Source organism: Sylvia atricapilla, chromosome 4, assembly GCF_009819655.1.
Source record: "Sylvia atricapilla isolate bSylAtr1 chromosome 4, bSylAtr1.pri, whole genome shotgun sequence".
NCBI lineage: Eukaryota > Metazoa > Chordata > Aves > Passeriformes > Sylviidae > Sylvia > Sylvia atricapilla.
Window position 1 is genome coordinate 17,189,632 of NC_089143.1, and position 16,843 is coordinate 17,206,474.

The 16,843-nt window shown below is 38.0% G+C and overlaps 1 protein-coding gene across 7 annotated transcripts in view; it reads left to right on the forward strand.

Moving 5' to 3' along the window:
- LCORL (ligand dependent nuclear receptor corepressor like) overlaps positions 1-13,904 on the forward strand; it is a 78,950-nt gene extending 65,046 nt beyond the window's left edge. For 2 of the 7 annotated variants that reach the window (XM_066317177.1, XM_066317179.1), the window contains exon 8: positions 13,372-13,904. In XM_066317177.1, the coding sequence (XP_066173274.1) occupies positions 13,372-13,412 (41 nt within the window). In that variant the 3' untranslated portion in view covers positions 13,413-13,904. Of the gene's footprint in view, positions 1-12,807 lie in introns of all 7 variants that reach the window. The other 5 variants (XM_066317178.1, XM_066317185.1, XM_066317184.1 and 2 more) reach the window with 4 other exon arrangements.
- The last annotated feature ends 2,939 nt before the right edge of the window (positions 13,905-16,843 follow it).

A 16,843-nucleotide genomic window follows, 5' to 3' on the forward strand; every position in this document is an offset into this window, starting at 1 on the left:
GCATTTGATGTGTTGAGGACCAGTTCCCTTTTACTCTAAATCAATCTTCTGGCAACTTTAATTTCTTTAGCAACACTGAAGCACTATCATTCTCTGTCGTGCAAAGAAAATTACATGAGCATATTTTTTAGGAAAGCATTTGTTTTCTTTTCACGAGAGTAGTTCTCTTGTAACACTGAAGGTCGCATTCACATGCTTTGGACTTGGGCAAAAGGTTTCAAGAAAGCCAAGTTAAAATACAAAAAACTGGTAATCCAACGATAAAACTGGGACATGAAAATACTCCATTTTACAATTTTACAATGTATTGAATATTTGAAAAATCTGCTTCAGAGGGTGTGGACTTCATACAGATGGAAAAGAGACTGTGAACCTTCTACAGTAGTAGGCAGAGCTGAAATCACAGACCTGTGCATTTGCCCTTCATATCAGCGTGGGAGTTGGTGTACACAAGCTTTTAAAAATCAACTTCTATCACTTAAAGTTAGGATGTTTTCACTTAACATGAACTTCTTAATTTTCACCCTTATATTTTGGCTTTTCTTCAAGTAGTCTGGAGTTTTAGAACAGATCTATTGGATTTGTCAGCAGAGAATATGACTTTTCAATTCTAATGTTTTATTATGTTTGAGTGTGGTTTTTAAATTTTACCTTAATGAAAACAAGTTAGTGCAGTACTTGAAAAGAGGATTTGGTATTCTGAGATTTTTGTGGTCATTTCAAAGTTGGCTGCAAGAGTGGAGTATTGTAACTATGAAAACTTTGGTGTTGTGAGTCTAATTGGTCTGTTCATAGTGAACATAAAATAATATCTGCATTAATATTACAAACATTTTCTTAAGCTTCCAGTATTACAAGTTAGCTAAAAATTGGAAGGGAAAATTTTGTGAATTCTTTTTTACACATCTGTGTTAGCATGGCTTTAGTATTCCAATATTTTTGCTTATTTGTCCCATGGTAGTGCAATCCAGTAATGATAAAGCTACAAATGGGAATCACTTCCCTACTACTGTGAATGACCTACTGACAAACAAGATTGATTTTAGCAGGTCGTTCTACATTTTTAATGAGCGACAAATTTAAAATACTAGGTTAGGAAAAGTGCAGAGGAGACATAGTGTGACAGTCATTAAATCTGTTAATTTTAAGAAGGTTCTTTTCACAAAGACTTTTTATTAGAGGATTACTTGGCTCTAAAATAAGTTTCACCTCTGATGCAGAGTAAGTAGAAATTTTTGTATGTGTAGTTTCCAGACAAGAAGTTACCTTTTCACAGGCAGACATAAACTGAAGTAAAAGCATTAATAGAAATATAAGAAGAATGTGAAATGAATGACTGTTCTCAGTAAGTGGGCCATTTTTAATGCAGAAGTGTAAAAGCAGAAAGACACACTTTATATATAGTTGGCTATACATGTGTAATAAATCCTTACTCATTAAATGAATTTAGTGGTCTCTGCCTCATTCCCCATGATGCAACAACAGCAGCTCCCATGCCACAGTCTAATGCTCCATTTTGTTTTACACTCTGGAATTCTCCTTGCCAAATTACATACTCTTCTTTCCTTTTTGTTTTTCTCACATCATGTGATCTAGTGTGGAGTGTGCAGCTTTTGGGTGCTGTTTAGTTTTAAACTGCAGTTATTTGCAGTTAGAGTATGCTGTTACTCGTCGTCTTTTGAGGATTCTGAACTAAGGGTTTTTACTCTTGCTTCTTTAAATGATGGACTTTTTAAAAGAATTGTCTCTGAGGTCTTCAAATTTCTTTACCTGCTAAGATATGTAGTTTTCTGTAGTTTAGTGCCACAATCATTAAGCCTTTCTGTAGGATTTATATACCCAGTTTTATACCTAAACTGGGGGGTATTTTTCATCATTTTATTCAGTATTGTTTTGCTGTCTGTTTTTGATTGTACCTCTGCAAAAGCTGAGACACTCATTGTCATGTTTTCCTATTTGTCCTCAGTCCTGAGGAAATGGCTAGATTATTCAGCTTTCTTTAGTGAACTGGTAATACTAAATAAATATAGACAATCTTCTGTCTTTCTTTGTAAGCCTTTTTCTAGAAAAGAAAATAGCAGTTTTCCAAGGCCTGCACAGTGCTTTTGAAAATCTGACAAATACACATCCTTTTATAAATTCCCTCTTCTGTTGAGAGTTTATGGCCTTAAAGCAGAGCTTCTGTTGCTGTTAGATAGAGAAGGAGGAAAGTCAATCAGCAGAACATGTGAAGATGTAACCTGTAAGTAAAGTATTTATGCAGTCCGACTATGACCAGAGCAGATTAATTTTGCTGAGACAATTCCACATTTTGATGTTGAAAACAGTTCAAGAGAGATGCTTTAATTCATAAGAGTCCCATGTACTGTGTCTTACTTTGCATTTCTCTATTGTTTATATGCTAAAGCTAGTGCTGCTTTTTTACTTTCACCACATCTTTGTAAAGTGTCTTACACTGGAATCTTCATTTAATTACATTCAGAAAATGCAGGTTCTGGTTCCAGAATTGAGGGGCAAAATTTAAAATGGTGTGAGACAACTGGCTTGTTGTTTGCATATATTGTTGGCTAGATTTTCCTTTCCTAATTCATCTTTCACTCATCAAAGGATAATTTTAGTCTGACCCTTCATGGCTTGAAACCTTTTTCAGATTTTTAAGCCAAGTGTAATGCCACATTTATTCAGTGTTCATTCTTTTGCTTGCAGTTAAGTTCATTCTTTTGCTTTAATTTTGTTGTATTTGCACTTTTGTGCCTTGAAGATATTGTTTAAACAACCTTTGAGACAAATAGAAATATTTTTCTAATTTGGTAACTGGATATTAATTTAATATAAACAGTATTTTAGCTATTTTTTAAGGACAGTATTTCCTTATCAAAAGCCTTTTTCTCTCCAATGTTTCCTGTGGTCAACATGGAAAAGAAAGGCTCTCTAAAATGTCCTTGAGTCTTGGTTGTCACTGAGAATGCTGTGTTTCTGAAAGCTGTTGACAACCTTCAGGTTCTAATTAAGACAGATATTTTTACAGTGATCAACAACTAATTAGGTGGATGTATCTGAAAGGAAATTGCTGAATATGAGAAGCCTGATATTTTCAGAGCAGAGTTTTGCTAATATTCCCATGCACACCCCACTGCAGCTTCACAGCTTGGTGGGTTTGCCCTTGGTGGCAGTCAGAGCAGTGTTGTGCTTCCTTTGTTCAATCTCATGTCAAACATGTTGGTGGGTTTGGGTGTGTGATCTGAATAAAGAAAGTTTATGGAGTCCTCATTACCCATGTTTACTTCATAGTTATTTAAAGAAAGTTATTTTGAAAGAAATCAGATTAAAATGTTTGGAAATCAGAACTACAAGTTTTACCAAATATAATTATATAGAAATATGTGATCTGTAGACCTGTACCGGAATATATTTATATAAGGACATGTGCCACCTGTGAACCTTTCTAAGGTATGATTGTAAGTGAAAATCACTTCTCTGAACAACTGCAAGTAGAACCTCGATTGAGATGCCAATTGGGAAGTTATTTGGAATTTTTTACTTTGTTGCTCATAAAGGTTTTTTTAATAGCGATTTATAAAAAGCTAGAAAAGTTAATCTTGTTTCACTGCTAGTCAAAAGATTGAAATTATTGTAACTGAGTAATAATTAATATGTACTCCACAGTCCTGACCAGTTTAGGACTCAATGCTTTGATTGGTTGCAGTGTAACTTGATAAAATAATGCTGTTCTAGAGACACAACTCTGTCCATCGTCTCCTTTCAATGCATGAGGTATCATCTTGAAAACCATCTATGAAAATCACAGTTTTAATATCTCCTCCATCAGTATTTCTTTTTTCCCATTGTTGTATTGCCAGCTTTCAGCAGACTGACTTGTTTTCTCATCTAAATGTTCACTTTATATTTCATTCTCAGTTTGTAATTTTTCATGATTTTTTTTTGTTTGTTAATGAGACATTTAATCAGAAGATCTATGTTTGCCCTGCAGTGTTACACCTTACTGTAGAAGGGTGTGTTACACTTTTTCAAGTAGGGTGATGAGCCCAATTGGGATGTCAAGTCATTGCACATCAGCTCTGCTCCTGTAGTGACAATTTCACCTTTGCCATCTCTTTCTCTCTTGGCTGTCCTGCTGCTTTTTGTGTCTCATGACACTTATTTGTAGTGTTGCACCAGTGCAGCATCAACTTGTGCTTCATCTGTGCTCCACAATAGCTGCCTGTGCCTTTGTCCCAGAGGTGCCTGTCCTGCACTGGTGCAGCACTGGGGTCCTGCTGAGCTGTTGTTCGTTCCACAACATTGCTGTTACTCATTTTGTTTATTCAGACCCATGTCTGAGCCACAGTTCAGACCAGCCAAGCCATTACACTCAGGTTATTCCACATTTCTCTGCATCCTGCCTTCATGCTTTGCTCTCCTGTGATATACCAAACTCTAACTGATTCTCAGATCATGCACCAGCTTTCCTTTTATCCCAATCTATATGTTTGTGACTGCCAAAGGATATTCTGCAGAAGACGAGTGCAGCCCAGTTTTATTCCCGTTTTGATTTTTTTACTGCATGTTTCTCATTATGTACTTTGACTGGTGCATTCTATCTGGTCCATACACCTGCCAAGAGATTTTTAATACCATGAACAAAATGTCAATCAGCTTTAGTCACAGATTTCTTCAAACCCAGGTATGGAAAGTCTTTTTTAAAAAGCCATTTTTAGATTTTTAATTCTTTTTTTTTGTTTGTTTTGTTTTGAAGACCAGATTATTTTTTTTCCTACAATGTAAAGGTATGTCTTTTGCAAGGTCAAGATATTTAAACAGATTTCATCTTCCTATCTCCATGGTTTTGGGCCAACAGCTCTGGATGCTTTATAACTCTGGACAAGTTACAGTTTCTACTGCCATATTCATGGCAAATTGCACATTCTGTTCTTGTGGGACAGGTTAAACAAGTTTCATTTCAATGCATTTTTTCATAATTGGAAGGGAACCATTTTCTGATGCTGATTCTTCTCATGTTTCAGACATCAGTAAAGACATCAGTAAAGATTATTCTTCAATTTCTTTGAAGTACAAATAATGGTACCTCTTGCTGTGTCAAGAGAATGTAAACCTTTAGTGAGAAATTTCATGATCTGTGGAGGCAATGTGCCCTTTTCTGTATTCTTTTCTTTGATTTCATCAATCTGACTGGATTTTACTATTTGATTTGTTTTTTTCAGCAGCAGAAACTCACCTGACTTACGTCTGTTTTCAGCTTTATTGGTTCCTTACCACAAATTAAATTTAGGCAGGAGTTTCACACTTTCTTTCAGTGGCTGTGCCACTCACCTACTCTCCATCCTCCACTTACTGCCACAGCCTCCTTTCTGTCTCCACTTCTGGGCATCCATAAGAGGAATCTGCTTCTGTCTTTTATCATGGTTGATCTGTAAGTGGGGCAGGAATCTTAACTTGACTTCAGCTCTTTCTTCACTTAAGATCAGCTTTCTACCTACTTTTCTTACTTTATGCATACTAGTAGAAATGGCTTTAAAATTAACTTAGGACTTAAAATACTTTCAGAAGCATCAGTCTGAATTTCTGCTTGGTTTGGGATGTTTTATATCTGTTGTCAAGCCATCAGTGAGTAATGTGACTACAATCAAGTTTTTCCAAGCAGGTCTTACTTCGGTATTCTTACTCTTTGTTTTCATTTTGTATCTCAGGGTAGAATATCTCTAAATTACGATTCTGCTAGGTATTTGAATTATGAGGCTTTCACATTTCATGTTAAAATATATGCATACATGAAAATTAAGATGTTCAGGGAAGTCAGTCTTTTCAGATGGATCTTGTCACAGGTTCTTGTTACCTAAGGTGTGGATTTCAGAAACACTCAGATATTATACTTGATGTAGTACACTCAAAACTGCACTCAAAACTGTCTTATTTCAAACTATTGAAGTCTTGTTCCAAACAATGGATTATTTCCCTGTACATGAAATGGAAACCTAGCTGAAAAAATCTTGTCTAGCAGGTGTAAGAATGATTTAAAATATTTTTCTTTAAAAATAAATTCTTATTCTCACTTGAACTGTGCTCTCTTGCCTATGTGTAAAGTCTTTAATTTTGAATGCAGGGTATATTTTAACGGGGGGGAAAAAACTACTTAAATTTAGGCTTCAGTGTTTTTATTGGGGCACGTAGCATTATTTTCAAAACATTCAATAACAATAGTTTATTTTTGAAATTTAAGAAACTTATTTACAGTGCAAGTAAATACTTAAGAGCTATACTTAAATTATCAATTCCTAAAATTTGGTGGTTGTTGTTGTTACCTGTCTTTCTAGTTTAGAGTTCTTGAGATGTATGTTTGAATAAATTCTCTTCTGTATCATATTTGTTGCTGACATTTCCTATTTATCAGTTTACTACTTACAGCTGGTTTTAAATTACATTTAAGTAGTAGAAATCTCAGAAAAGGAAATTACTTATTTGCAAATTGCTGTTTGACCTTCCTTAATTCAGAAGCCTGGTGGGTTTTAAACCACCCAGGGACTGTCTCATCATATTTTTGAGATGATCTCTCTCTGTAACATAATTGCATTTATAATGTCAAAAAACTATTATGGATTAAAGATTTGAGCTCAAATGACAGGACTTCCATAGCTGCATTCATCACAGCACTGAGATGGAGGCATTGTGCTTCCTCAGAACAGCCTGAACCAGCAGCACACATTGTTCTGAACCTCCAACCCTATTGTGCCTCATTCAAAATCATTTTTAATTATGATAAGGTAGAAAAAGCAAAAGCTTTCCTTCTATTATAGCATATTTGTCAGTCAAATACAACAGTGCTCATCTGCACAACAGGCGTTTAGGGGTTTTATTTATTTGCATGCTGCTAACTTCTAGTAATAACTAGAAATTAGTTTTCTTTCAGGGAACTGGTGATCAGAGGAAGGCTTGTTTCTTGGTGGTGCCTAGAAGCCAAGAATTCATTATGTTCATCATCACATTAATGATGCTGCCTTTCAACTGTTACAGTCTTAGCTGCTTTTTGTTCCCAAGATCTTTTAAGACAGTATGCTATAAAGAATTTGAGATCATAGGATTTTTTTTTGTTTTCCTTTAACAGGTTATGTACTGTTATCACTAGTAAATTACACCCTAAAATTTTATGACTGCTTCATGCCCACTTCAGTGACATCTTATATTAATATTCTGCTTCTTCATTCTTGTAAAACCCTGTCCCTTCTGTGGACTGCTAAAGAATCTGTAATACCACAAAACATGGTGATTTTTGTCAAAAAGATCACTATTCTACATAACTTTCTGTCAGGCTGCTTTAAATAATTAAAACTTTAAAGGGGGAAGGAATGTTGTTGCTATTTAAACTTGTCGACATATATTCAAGTCTGCCCCGTATTTTGAGGAGCCATTAGAATGGAGCTCTGTACTTCCATGGCTGTGCAAGCCTGATTAATTTATATTTTAAAAGAGTTTTAGTTCCTGAATTCTTCAATGAAACTGCAATTTAAACCTTTTATATTGCCTGTGATCTGTTGTGTGCAATTTTCTGAGGCTGACTGGTTTTGGGGAGAAAGTTACATTATTTTTCTAAGCTCACTCTGAATCTGTTGCCATCCATTCCACTTGCCAAATGTTTACCTGAAAATGTAACCACCTGCTGTTCGGTGTTGCTGTTGTGCTGTGGCCTTTGAAGATGAAGTACTTATAATTAGTACTGCTACATAATTTTGTCTCTGTGCAACTTAAGCTTAAAGCTTGAACAGTATGTGAGTATCTCAATATGTAGATTCAGAAAAAAGCTACCAGTAAGTAATGCTCTTTCACTGACAGGCCAAGAGCACTCACAAATCCCTGGTTGCCTCCTCTGGTTATCTTTCTCATACCTTTTTTGTGTATTTCATTTTTTTTTTTCCCTCTCAGACTGAGAAAACAGCTCTGAGTTGGTCTGAAGAGCAATATAAACTTTTCACCATAATTTCAGTCTGAGATTATGGCTGGTTCTGGCTTCTCACCCTGTCTTTTTGTCTCCATTCAGTTCACCTCCTGTCTTGGTATTCTGTACTGTTTTATTTGTCTTAGCACTCCAGCTGTGTTAAACTTGACTCTTACATCTAATTTTTAAGACACCCTGAATATCACTTATCTCCTCATCTTGTTTTGATTGATTTCCAGGGCATTTCTTTCTCTCTCTGATTCCCAAATGAGATTCCATCCACACCGCTGAAATATGTTATTTCATATTACAATGAGAATCCAGTTGGTAAATGGAAATGAGACATTAAAATTTTTCTTTGTAGATTTCTTTGCTGCTGAGTTTTGTCATTGTGGAAAAAATGAGTTTAAATTTTAGAGACAATCAGTCAGACTGTGCATGCTTGGTTTACTGTCTTTTCAATATATATTACATTAACAAATCAGTCTCTGTTGGAAATCATACTGAGGCTACTGTAATTGTAGATTTTAACGTAGTGTATTCTACTAGTTCCTTTTTTGAGAAATTGTTGGAGTAGAATTTGTACAGAGAACATTTTTTTTTAATTCTGCTCAAGTTTTACCATTTCTACTCAGTGTTTTTGAAACCTTTATGTAAAAGCCTTGAGTCGGTGCTGTGTGTCACAGATGATCTTATGCTTTCCAGGCTACCAGTCTGCAATCAGTGCTGGCAGTGTTTAGCAAGTGCAGTTTGCAGAATTTCTGTCAGGAGGGTAAGAGCCAGTTTCCAAATACTGGGGAAGGAGATGTTTTTACCTGTAGGTGTTGCAGAAGACTTAGAGAAACGTAGCCCTGCAGTGATACATTCATAGCTGTTTTACAGCACACAAACACACAGTGCTGATGGCAGTCTCTGATGGGAAATGCTGAAGACTGACCCAACAGCTGAGAGACATTTTTACCCATTCCAACTTTCTCTTTTTCCTACTTTTTTCAACATGTTGTGACAGATTAACTCAGCAAATATATGGACTTGAGCTAGCCAGATTTTTTAAACTATATTATTTTCATACAACAACAACAGGTGTCAAATATCCTGTTTTTCCAGAAGAATGTGGCTCCAAACTGCAGAGAAAGAAGCAGCTCAAAGAATATTTTCCTTTTGTGCTTGGCAGCCTCAGCTTTTCTGGTGTCGCTCTCCCATCCTGCTATTAAAAAATCAGTATTTCAAATAGTATAATGATGATTTGGGTAAAATAAAAGAAAGAGATGTGAATGTAAAAAAAAAAAAAAAAAAAAAAAAAAAAAGTTATATATTCAGGCAGTTTTAATAGGAAGTGTGGAAAAGGACAAGGTGTTCTTTTAGCACTTAGGAGCATTGGGAGGCCACTCATTGCTTACTTTAGTAGAAGTAAGAATTCAAACCTTTCTTTTTATTCATTTTTATTTAATGATAAGAGGAAGATTTTGGGGGGAGAGATGATCCTTTCAGGCCCCAGCAGGTCTGAAAATTTAACTACACACAGGGTTCTCTGCTTAGCCAAGGAGACCAGAGAGGACCTGAGAGTCCATCGATGTTACTCTGATTTGACTGCTAAGATGAGTTTGAATAACGCTGGGGTGATTTGTTAGAAAACCACAGGCAATCCCTCCTTTCTGCAGCGCTGTTGAAAGATGGTAAATTCAGAGTGGTTCAGTGATGGTGATAGGGGAACTGGGAGTTACAACACACACAAAACCATCCTGATGTCCTCACTGACTGTTCCAGAGCCGCTGGTTTGGCGTGCAGCAACTTCCAAGGAAAGCTCAGAGCACATGACAGCATTCCCAGCTTGCACTGACCCAGCAGTGTGTCCAGGCACTGTGCACAGCGAGCTGTGCCCATGTCCTCAGTGCCACCCCTCTGTGCTCCACATGGCTCTGGGGAAGAGTCTAACCTCTGTGAGACTGGACAGGCCCCTTGCACAGAGCTGTGGCAGAGCACCTGCTCAGGGCCTGCTAAATTTGGCTCCCTGAGGCATTTTTTCATATTGCTCTTGTTTCAGATCAAAAAGTACAGTCACGTTTCCATATCCCTTTTTTTGGTCTTTACTTTCTGAGAAGAAACAACAATTATATGGGTCAGTGAAATGGTGAAATACATACATGGCAAAATAGAATTTTTTTTAAAATTAAGCAGTAAATACATTACCAGCACTTCAAGACCAAGAGAAAAGGGCTAGGAGAGGGTAGGGCAATGAAAGATTAAGAAAAAATAATGAATTTTCAAGAAATCTCACTAATTTGTCATACAGATTATGAAAAAAAAAGATGATTTTCATCTTTTTCTCTGTAATTTTAGCACTGTTGTCCTGTCTTCAAATTCCCTAGTGAAAACAGAGGTATTGGATATGCCAGGGCGAGTTTATGTTCCATGTCACAGAAGCACCTGTAGCTGACTTCCACAGATCACATGCACAGAAGTTGATTAAGTGAGTCAGTCTCAAGTGAATAAAAACAAAACAGATGGTAATTGCTGGAATGGCAGACACATGGCATCAGAATTGGAAATGTTAACCTTTTAGGACCATTATGTAAGGTCAGTATATGCCTGTTGTCTAGGAAATTGAAGGCAACTCCATCTTCTTACTGGTGTGTGTTGGTAGTTCAGAGCTCCAGGGGTCTGTAAAGTGGGGATACTCTTCCAGGCTCTCTTGAAACAGGCTTCATGCCTTCTGGGCCCATCCAGCTGTAATCAGAACTCTGTGTAACATCTTTAGCTAGAAATGCTGTGGAACTTGTGCAAGTAGAGTAGAATAAAATTCAGAGCAGAATCTATTGATGGATTTGACTGACAAAATTCAAGTGCTTCTGTATAACTTTATCCCTTTAATTACATTCTCTGATTTAAAAATATTTAAATATACTATTTTAAAGCACTTTGCAGATATATACTACTTCATAGTTTGCAGTTTCTTGATTCCCAAGGCATTTATGTTCCTTTCAGACAGCAACTACCACCACCAAAGAAAACCAAAAAACAAAGCCTTAAAAAAACCCAAACATTCCTGCCCTATCCTTCATTTAGCTGTTCGGTATTTGTTACAAGTTATGTTTTGCTACCTGGCCATGCCTGAAAAGCACAAAATCGGTAGGGATGAGGAAAGCTGCTAACTGCAGAAGTCACCATTAACACCATCACTTAATCCCATGGTCATGAGGCTTTGGACTTTCTGAGGGCAAAGAGGCTGTAAACTCAAGGAAGTAACCTTACTGACTGAAGTCCTGTCCATCATCTACACCTGCACTGCTTTTCCTGCAGCAAGGAAAAGATCAGAGCAACCAGAGAGAAAGGGTACAAGGCAAAACAAGGCAAAAGATAGAGGCTGAACAATGACACAAGGAAATGCAGGGCATGGGAGCAGTGCACCAGTTTGGAGAGCTAGGAAATAGTGAATGAGAAGTTTCTTTTCACTGCCATGGCACAAAGGCACACAGCCTTAAGGGGAGCTTATATTAAAATGTGAAAGAATTAAAACTGTTTCTGATATCTGTGACAGACAACAGTGAATTGTCATTTTAGCTGTTGCCTCAGGTCTTTCCCTTTTGCTGTGACATAGGAAATGTTTTCATCAAAGTCAGTCATTCGTATTTGAGTAACACAAGCCAATGTTTTAGGATCTAGTCCTACACTGGCTGACTGTCCTCAGCTACTCCACTCACCCATGTGAGCACTTCACTACAGCACATCCAGTCCTTCAGAATGTGCGTGCACCTGAGTTCTGTGATGATGAACCTGTTCTTCTCAAATGCAGCAAGTAAAAGCCATTTTTGCTGCTTAAAAACCCCTTTGATAGGAAACTGTTTAGATTGGTTCTATCGTGGTGATTACCTCCTACCCTCTATTACAGTACTTAGTACAGTATTTTTAGTACATCAGAAATATTTTCAACTTTGTATCATTCTTAAAATTCTCACTTCAAAACTGAAATGGATGGTGAGAAACGATGTATCACACCCAGGGAAAATCACTGCTGGAGGTAGACAGTAAAATAAAAGGGATGAAGACGTTTGAAATGAGGATTGAAATTGTCTTCTGAGTGTGTTTTGTATCTTAAAGCACTTCTGAGTGCTTTATATATTAAGAAGGATATTTTTGATGATGAGGATGGTGAAACACAGAAGGAGGTTGTCCAGACAGATGCTGGGTGTCCTATCCCTGGAAACATTTAGGATAGGGATGGATGGGGCTCTGAGCAACCTGATCTAGTTGAAGGTGTCCCTGCTTATTGCAGGGGATTGGAGTAGATAACCTTTAAAGGTGTCTTCCAACTTGAACTATTTGATTATGCAATCCACACATCTGTCCTAGTCTGTTTAGTGACTCCCCCAAAGGACTTCTTGTATAATTTTTTCCCTAGATATAAAACAAAATATGGTCTATAGGCAAGTCCTTCCATGGCTGCACTAAATGAATGTTGTCAGCAATAAAAAAAGCCCCCAGCTCTTGCCCAGTTCCTGCCCTGTGGCTTTACAGTAGTCAGCTGGAGATGATTTAAGCAAGGCCAGGCTGCTACTGCACCTCCTGCAAAGGATCAGCAGGAGCAGGAGACTGACCTGGGGCGGGCGCTGCCCATGGACAGGCCTCAGGCATCCCCAGAGACAAGCCCAGTCCACTTCACAGCACAGCACAGTCAGCTTCTAATCTCAGTGTTTCTGGAACACAGTGCACTAAAACAACAACAAAAATCCCCAACAGAATACAGGATCTGCCACCACCTCATCTTGCCTCTTATCAACTTGTTTGCAGGGCAGGAGGAAAGTGTACTAAACTTTTTCTCATTTCTTTCCCTCTCCTACCCCCCACTTCTTTTCTCACAGCACGCTACAAGTGAAAGTCTCGGAGCCGCAGAATTCAATAGACATGAACACAGAAAATGAACATTTGAAGTCCATAAAGATGTGCCTTAATCAGCCCACTGAGTGGAATCTGAGTTTTTCAGCAGCATCTCTCGCCAGCTGTAAAGTTTTTAACCAAAATCTCAAAACTGATGAGAACAAATAGATTGCAGCTGTTCTTGCACTATTATTTTGTACATTGTTCCTGATTTTTTTTTCTGCTAAATAATAAGCATTTATTACATTGATCTTGAAATGATCTTGTGTGATTTGGCTTTATATACTATTAGCATTATTCAGTTTGATGTACTTTTTCTTTTCTAAATATGAAGTTTCACATCTGACCATCATGAAATTCTTGCAGTACAAATTTATATCAGAATCAGATGTTCCCCTTTAATAGTATTGTGACTTTTCTATGTTCTTTAAATTTAACTATGGTTTCCCAATTTTATTTTTGTGCACGAAAGTTAATATATTCTGTAATTTGTGGCATAGGTCACCATGTAAAGATTTATGGTAATTATTCAAACCAATCTGTAACAGGTGGAGACCGACTACCTCGAAGCAAAGCAGTACAAAGTTAAATTATCTGAGGAGATCTCCGTCACCAACGGATTGAAATGTGTGGAAGCACGAATTTGTTTCTGCACTATGCTTTCATCTTCACTTACCTTGAGGACTTCTGTGTGACAGTGTTTAATGACCTTAATGTCTAAAAGAAAGACCAAGCCTGCTGGAGAATCTCGTGAAAGATTGTCATTCAACAAATCTGTATCTGCACTTTTTTGAGGTTTCTGCTAAATGGTCTTTCCTCCCCATTTGTTTTATGAATTCATGCCTGCCACCAATTAAAATGGATGTAAATGCTCTTCCTCATTTTTTTCCGTGTACTTTGGAAATTCAATGTAAAATCAAAATTTTATCTCTACTCAAAGAAGTAGTAAATGGTTGTAGCTGACTACATTGTAGACATTCCATGCTTTAATGATCTTAGCAAGGTTCATGTATTTCATTCATCAAAACTTTATTATTAATAGAGCTATAACAAAAGTGTTAGAATAAAACCATATAATATACTTCTCTTTTCTGGAGTCATTCAGTAGCTAGAGTAGAGGTTTCTTAATTCATGATGAGTTGTCTGTCCTTTACTTGACAAGAATTAATTTTCCAGAAGGAACTTTCCTTGGAAGACACTGTATTTTATAAAACAAAGGTTTTAAGGATTCGCCTTACAAAACTGAAGATGCACTTCCTCTTTACAGGGGTTTGTTGGTTTGCAGGTGCAATCCAGTACCTGAAATAGAGATTGTTATGAATTCTGGTGTCACAAGATCCCAAGAGGGTATTGAGTCACTGGCACATTGGACATTTAATATTAAAAGTGCAGAATGTGATTAAAACAATAAACATTCGTCATGGTTTGAGCTATTTAGAAGGTCTTTATGTATCTCAACTGTTACTGCATGTGGATTCTGTGGGGAAAGAAAGCCAAGAGGAGAATTAAACTTCCCAGGGGAGAGGAACTGAAGTTAACTTCAGTGAAGCCCCACCAAAGCACCAGAAGTCAGGCAGGACATAGGAGCACTGGAACCAATGCAGCTGGAATTGTTTGTGGGAGGAGATGCCACATGGATATTCTGATTTCAAATTCCCAGTAAATACCAGAACCTCGCTGGTGTAGACATGTCGCCCTTAGCACCAACCAGAAGCCTGCTTTTTGTTAACAACTAACTTATTTATTTATTTGTTTATTTATTATTATTCCTTTGTAGTTTTAGTTGGCTGCTGACTTGAGAGTTTTCAGGCATAACCCAAGTTCACCAGCCCCTGCTGTCCTTCAGCCTGGAGAGAAACTGGCCAAAGGCCTGTTCTCAAGAGAAGCTGTTTCAGTGCATAGGCTGAAGAGACTGAATACACAAACAAGAATCACAACATTGGTTTTAAGAAACAAAAACTAGTGTGGAAATGAACATGGGCTCTCTAAGTTTGATGAGTGACCACTGCTATTTTACCATTATTTAACAGGCAATCAAGTCTAGGTCTAGTTCATCTTTGACACTGGTGTTTAGCCAGTAAAAAGAGGAAGGAAGGACACACAGTAATTGGTGCAGAGCAACAAAGAGGCTGTTTGCAAATAACATATTTTAGGGATTAAAATTTTATTCCTTATTTAAGCAGTCAGGATGTTAGGTACTTTCAACACAAAGAATTAAAGTAAAAAACAGCATTATTTTAGCTAGAAAGACTAATGCATATCAAGCAAAGATTTTTTTCACTGCAGGCATGATAAATCCAGGCTTGGCTCCTTGTCACCTTTGGATGTATTCTTGCTACCGTGTGACTTTCTCAGGAAGTCAGCTGTATCCATTGAAGCCTTGATTACCAGTAATAGTGAACTTTGAGAGACAGCTCACATCTGATTGTCCCACTCTGCAATTACGCAGCCACCTCCTGGAAAGGTAATCTTACAAGAACACATCAAATTCTGTATTACGCAGAAAACCCTTCCCTTTACAGGGAGTCGAGCAGGCAAGGTGTCCAGAGGGGCTGGAAATTCAGTGCCAGTTGCTGCTCAGGTTTGTGGCCTGAAAGGATCACAGGGTAAGTCCAGCATAAAAGGGGTCAGGAAGGTCCCTGCTCAAAGGCAGCCTGCTGTGAGTAGTTCACACCTAGTCCTGTCTCAAAAACTCCTAGGACAGAACGTGCACAGGGAACCTGTTCCACTGCCTTTTTCATCTGGTCTGAGTTTCAGTTTATAACCATTGGGGGTTTTGTCCTCTCATCATACACAACGAAGAGCTCCATTTTATCCTTTTACTGGACGCTTTGCTCTTAACTGGGCGTCCTCCCAACATTCACAGGCTCAACAGGCCCAGCTTCCTTGGCCTTTCCCACAGGGCAGGAACTCGAGCCCCACACCAGCCCCAGGGCCTCCAGTTAGACAAAGTCTATTTTCTATTAACACACACCAGTGAAGCCACATCCACAGCAGAGGCATCCACACACTGGGAGGTGACCTGAAGGAAACCTCATCTTTGCAGTCCAGCATTCCCAAGAGATGCCAGAGACAGAACCTGTATATGTGGCAAGGCACAACAGAACAGCAAGGCAAAACTAAAGTCTTACTCGGGAAGGCATGCCCAGAGGCTTTTATAGATTTTTATTGCTCCTGCTTTGCCTCAAAATTCATTTAAAGAAAAAATAAGAGTCGACTAGCAGCAGTTGTTCAGACTGTAGTGCTTAAGGAACAAACCACTCAAGAGAGGGAGGATGAGAAAGAAATTAAAGAAAACCCCCAACACTAAGTTCCAACACAGCTCTTACAACTGAGAAAAACAACTATATACTTTGCCCATTTCAGCTATGTTCAGGCAGTGTTCAAGGGGACAGAGAGCATCTCTGATCTGAAGTGGGTGCATGTACACAAACTCATACTACAACAGTTTGGGGATTTGAAAAAAGAGGGAGGTCAGGATCTGAAAATGGTGTTTAAAATTACAAAACTCATCACCAGTTACAAGAGGCTTCTGAATAGAGCAAGCACCAGTGGAAAAGTGCGTCATGGCATTTTGCAGTTTGACAAGTTTACAACAAAACCTGCAAAGGATGAAGAGCAACACAATCTCCTATATGCAAGCTTGGAAACAGAATAATAGTTGGGGCTTTACATTTTAGGAATACTAAATTTCACTTGTATCCTTAAGTCATTTCTGAGAATTACCAAAGATCATTTATAGCACATTTACTGATTTAAAATGCAAATTCCTTAGAAAAGTGCTTTTGGCATGCACAGCTGAGATGTGCATGTGGAGGAATGGAGTGAGTTTGTTCCAACGGCTCCGAAATGCCCCCCCTGCGACAGACACAACTGCCCTGGTGTTTCTGACTGGAGTGAACCTGCTCAGCCACCAGCGACTCCTGTGTGATCACAGGTTTGTCTGCCGTCTCTGAAACTCCTGACCATTCCTCTGTGTTTGGAACTTCAGAGCTACAGAGACATAACTATCGGATACTA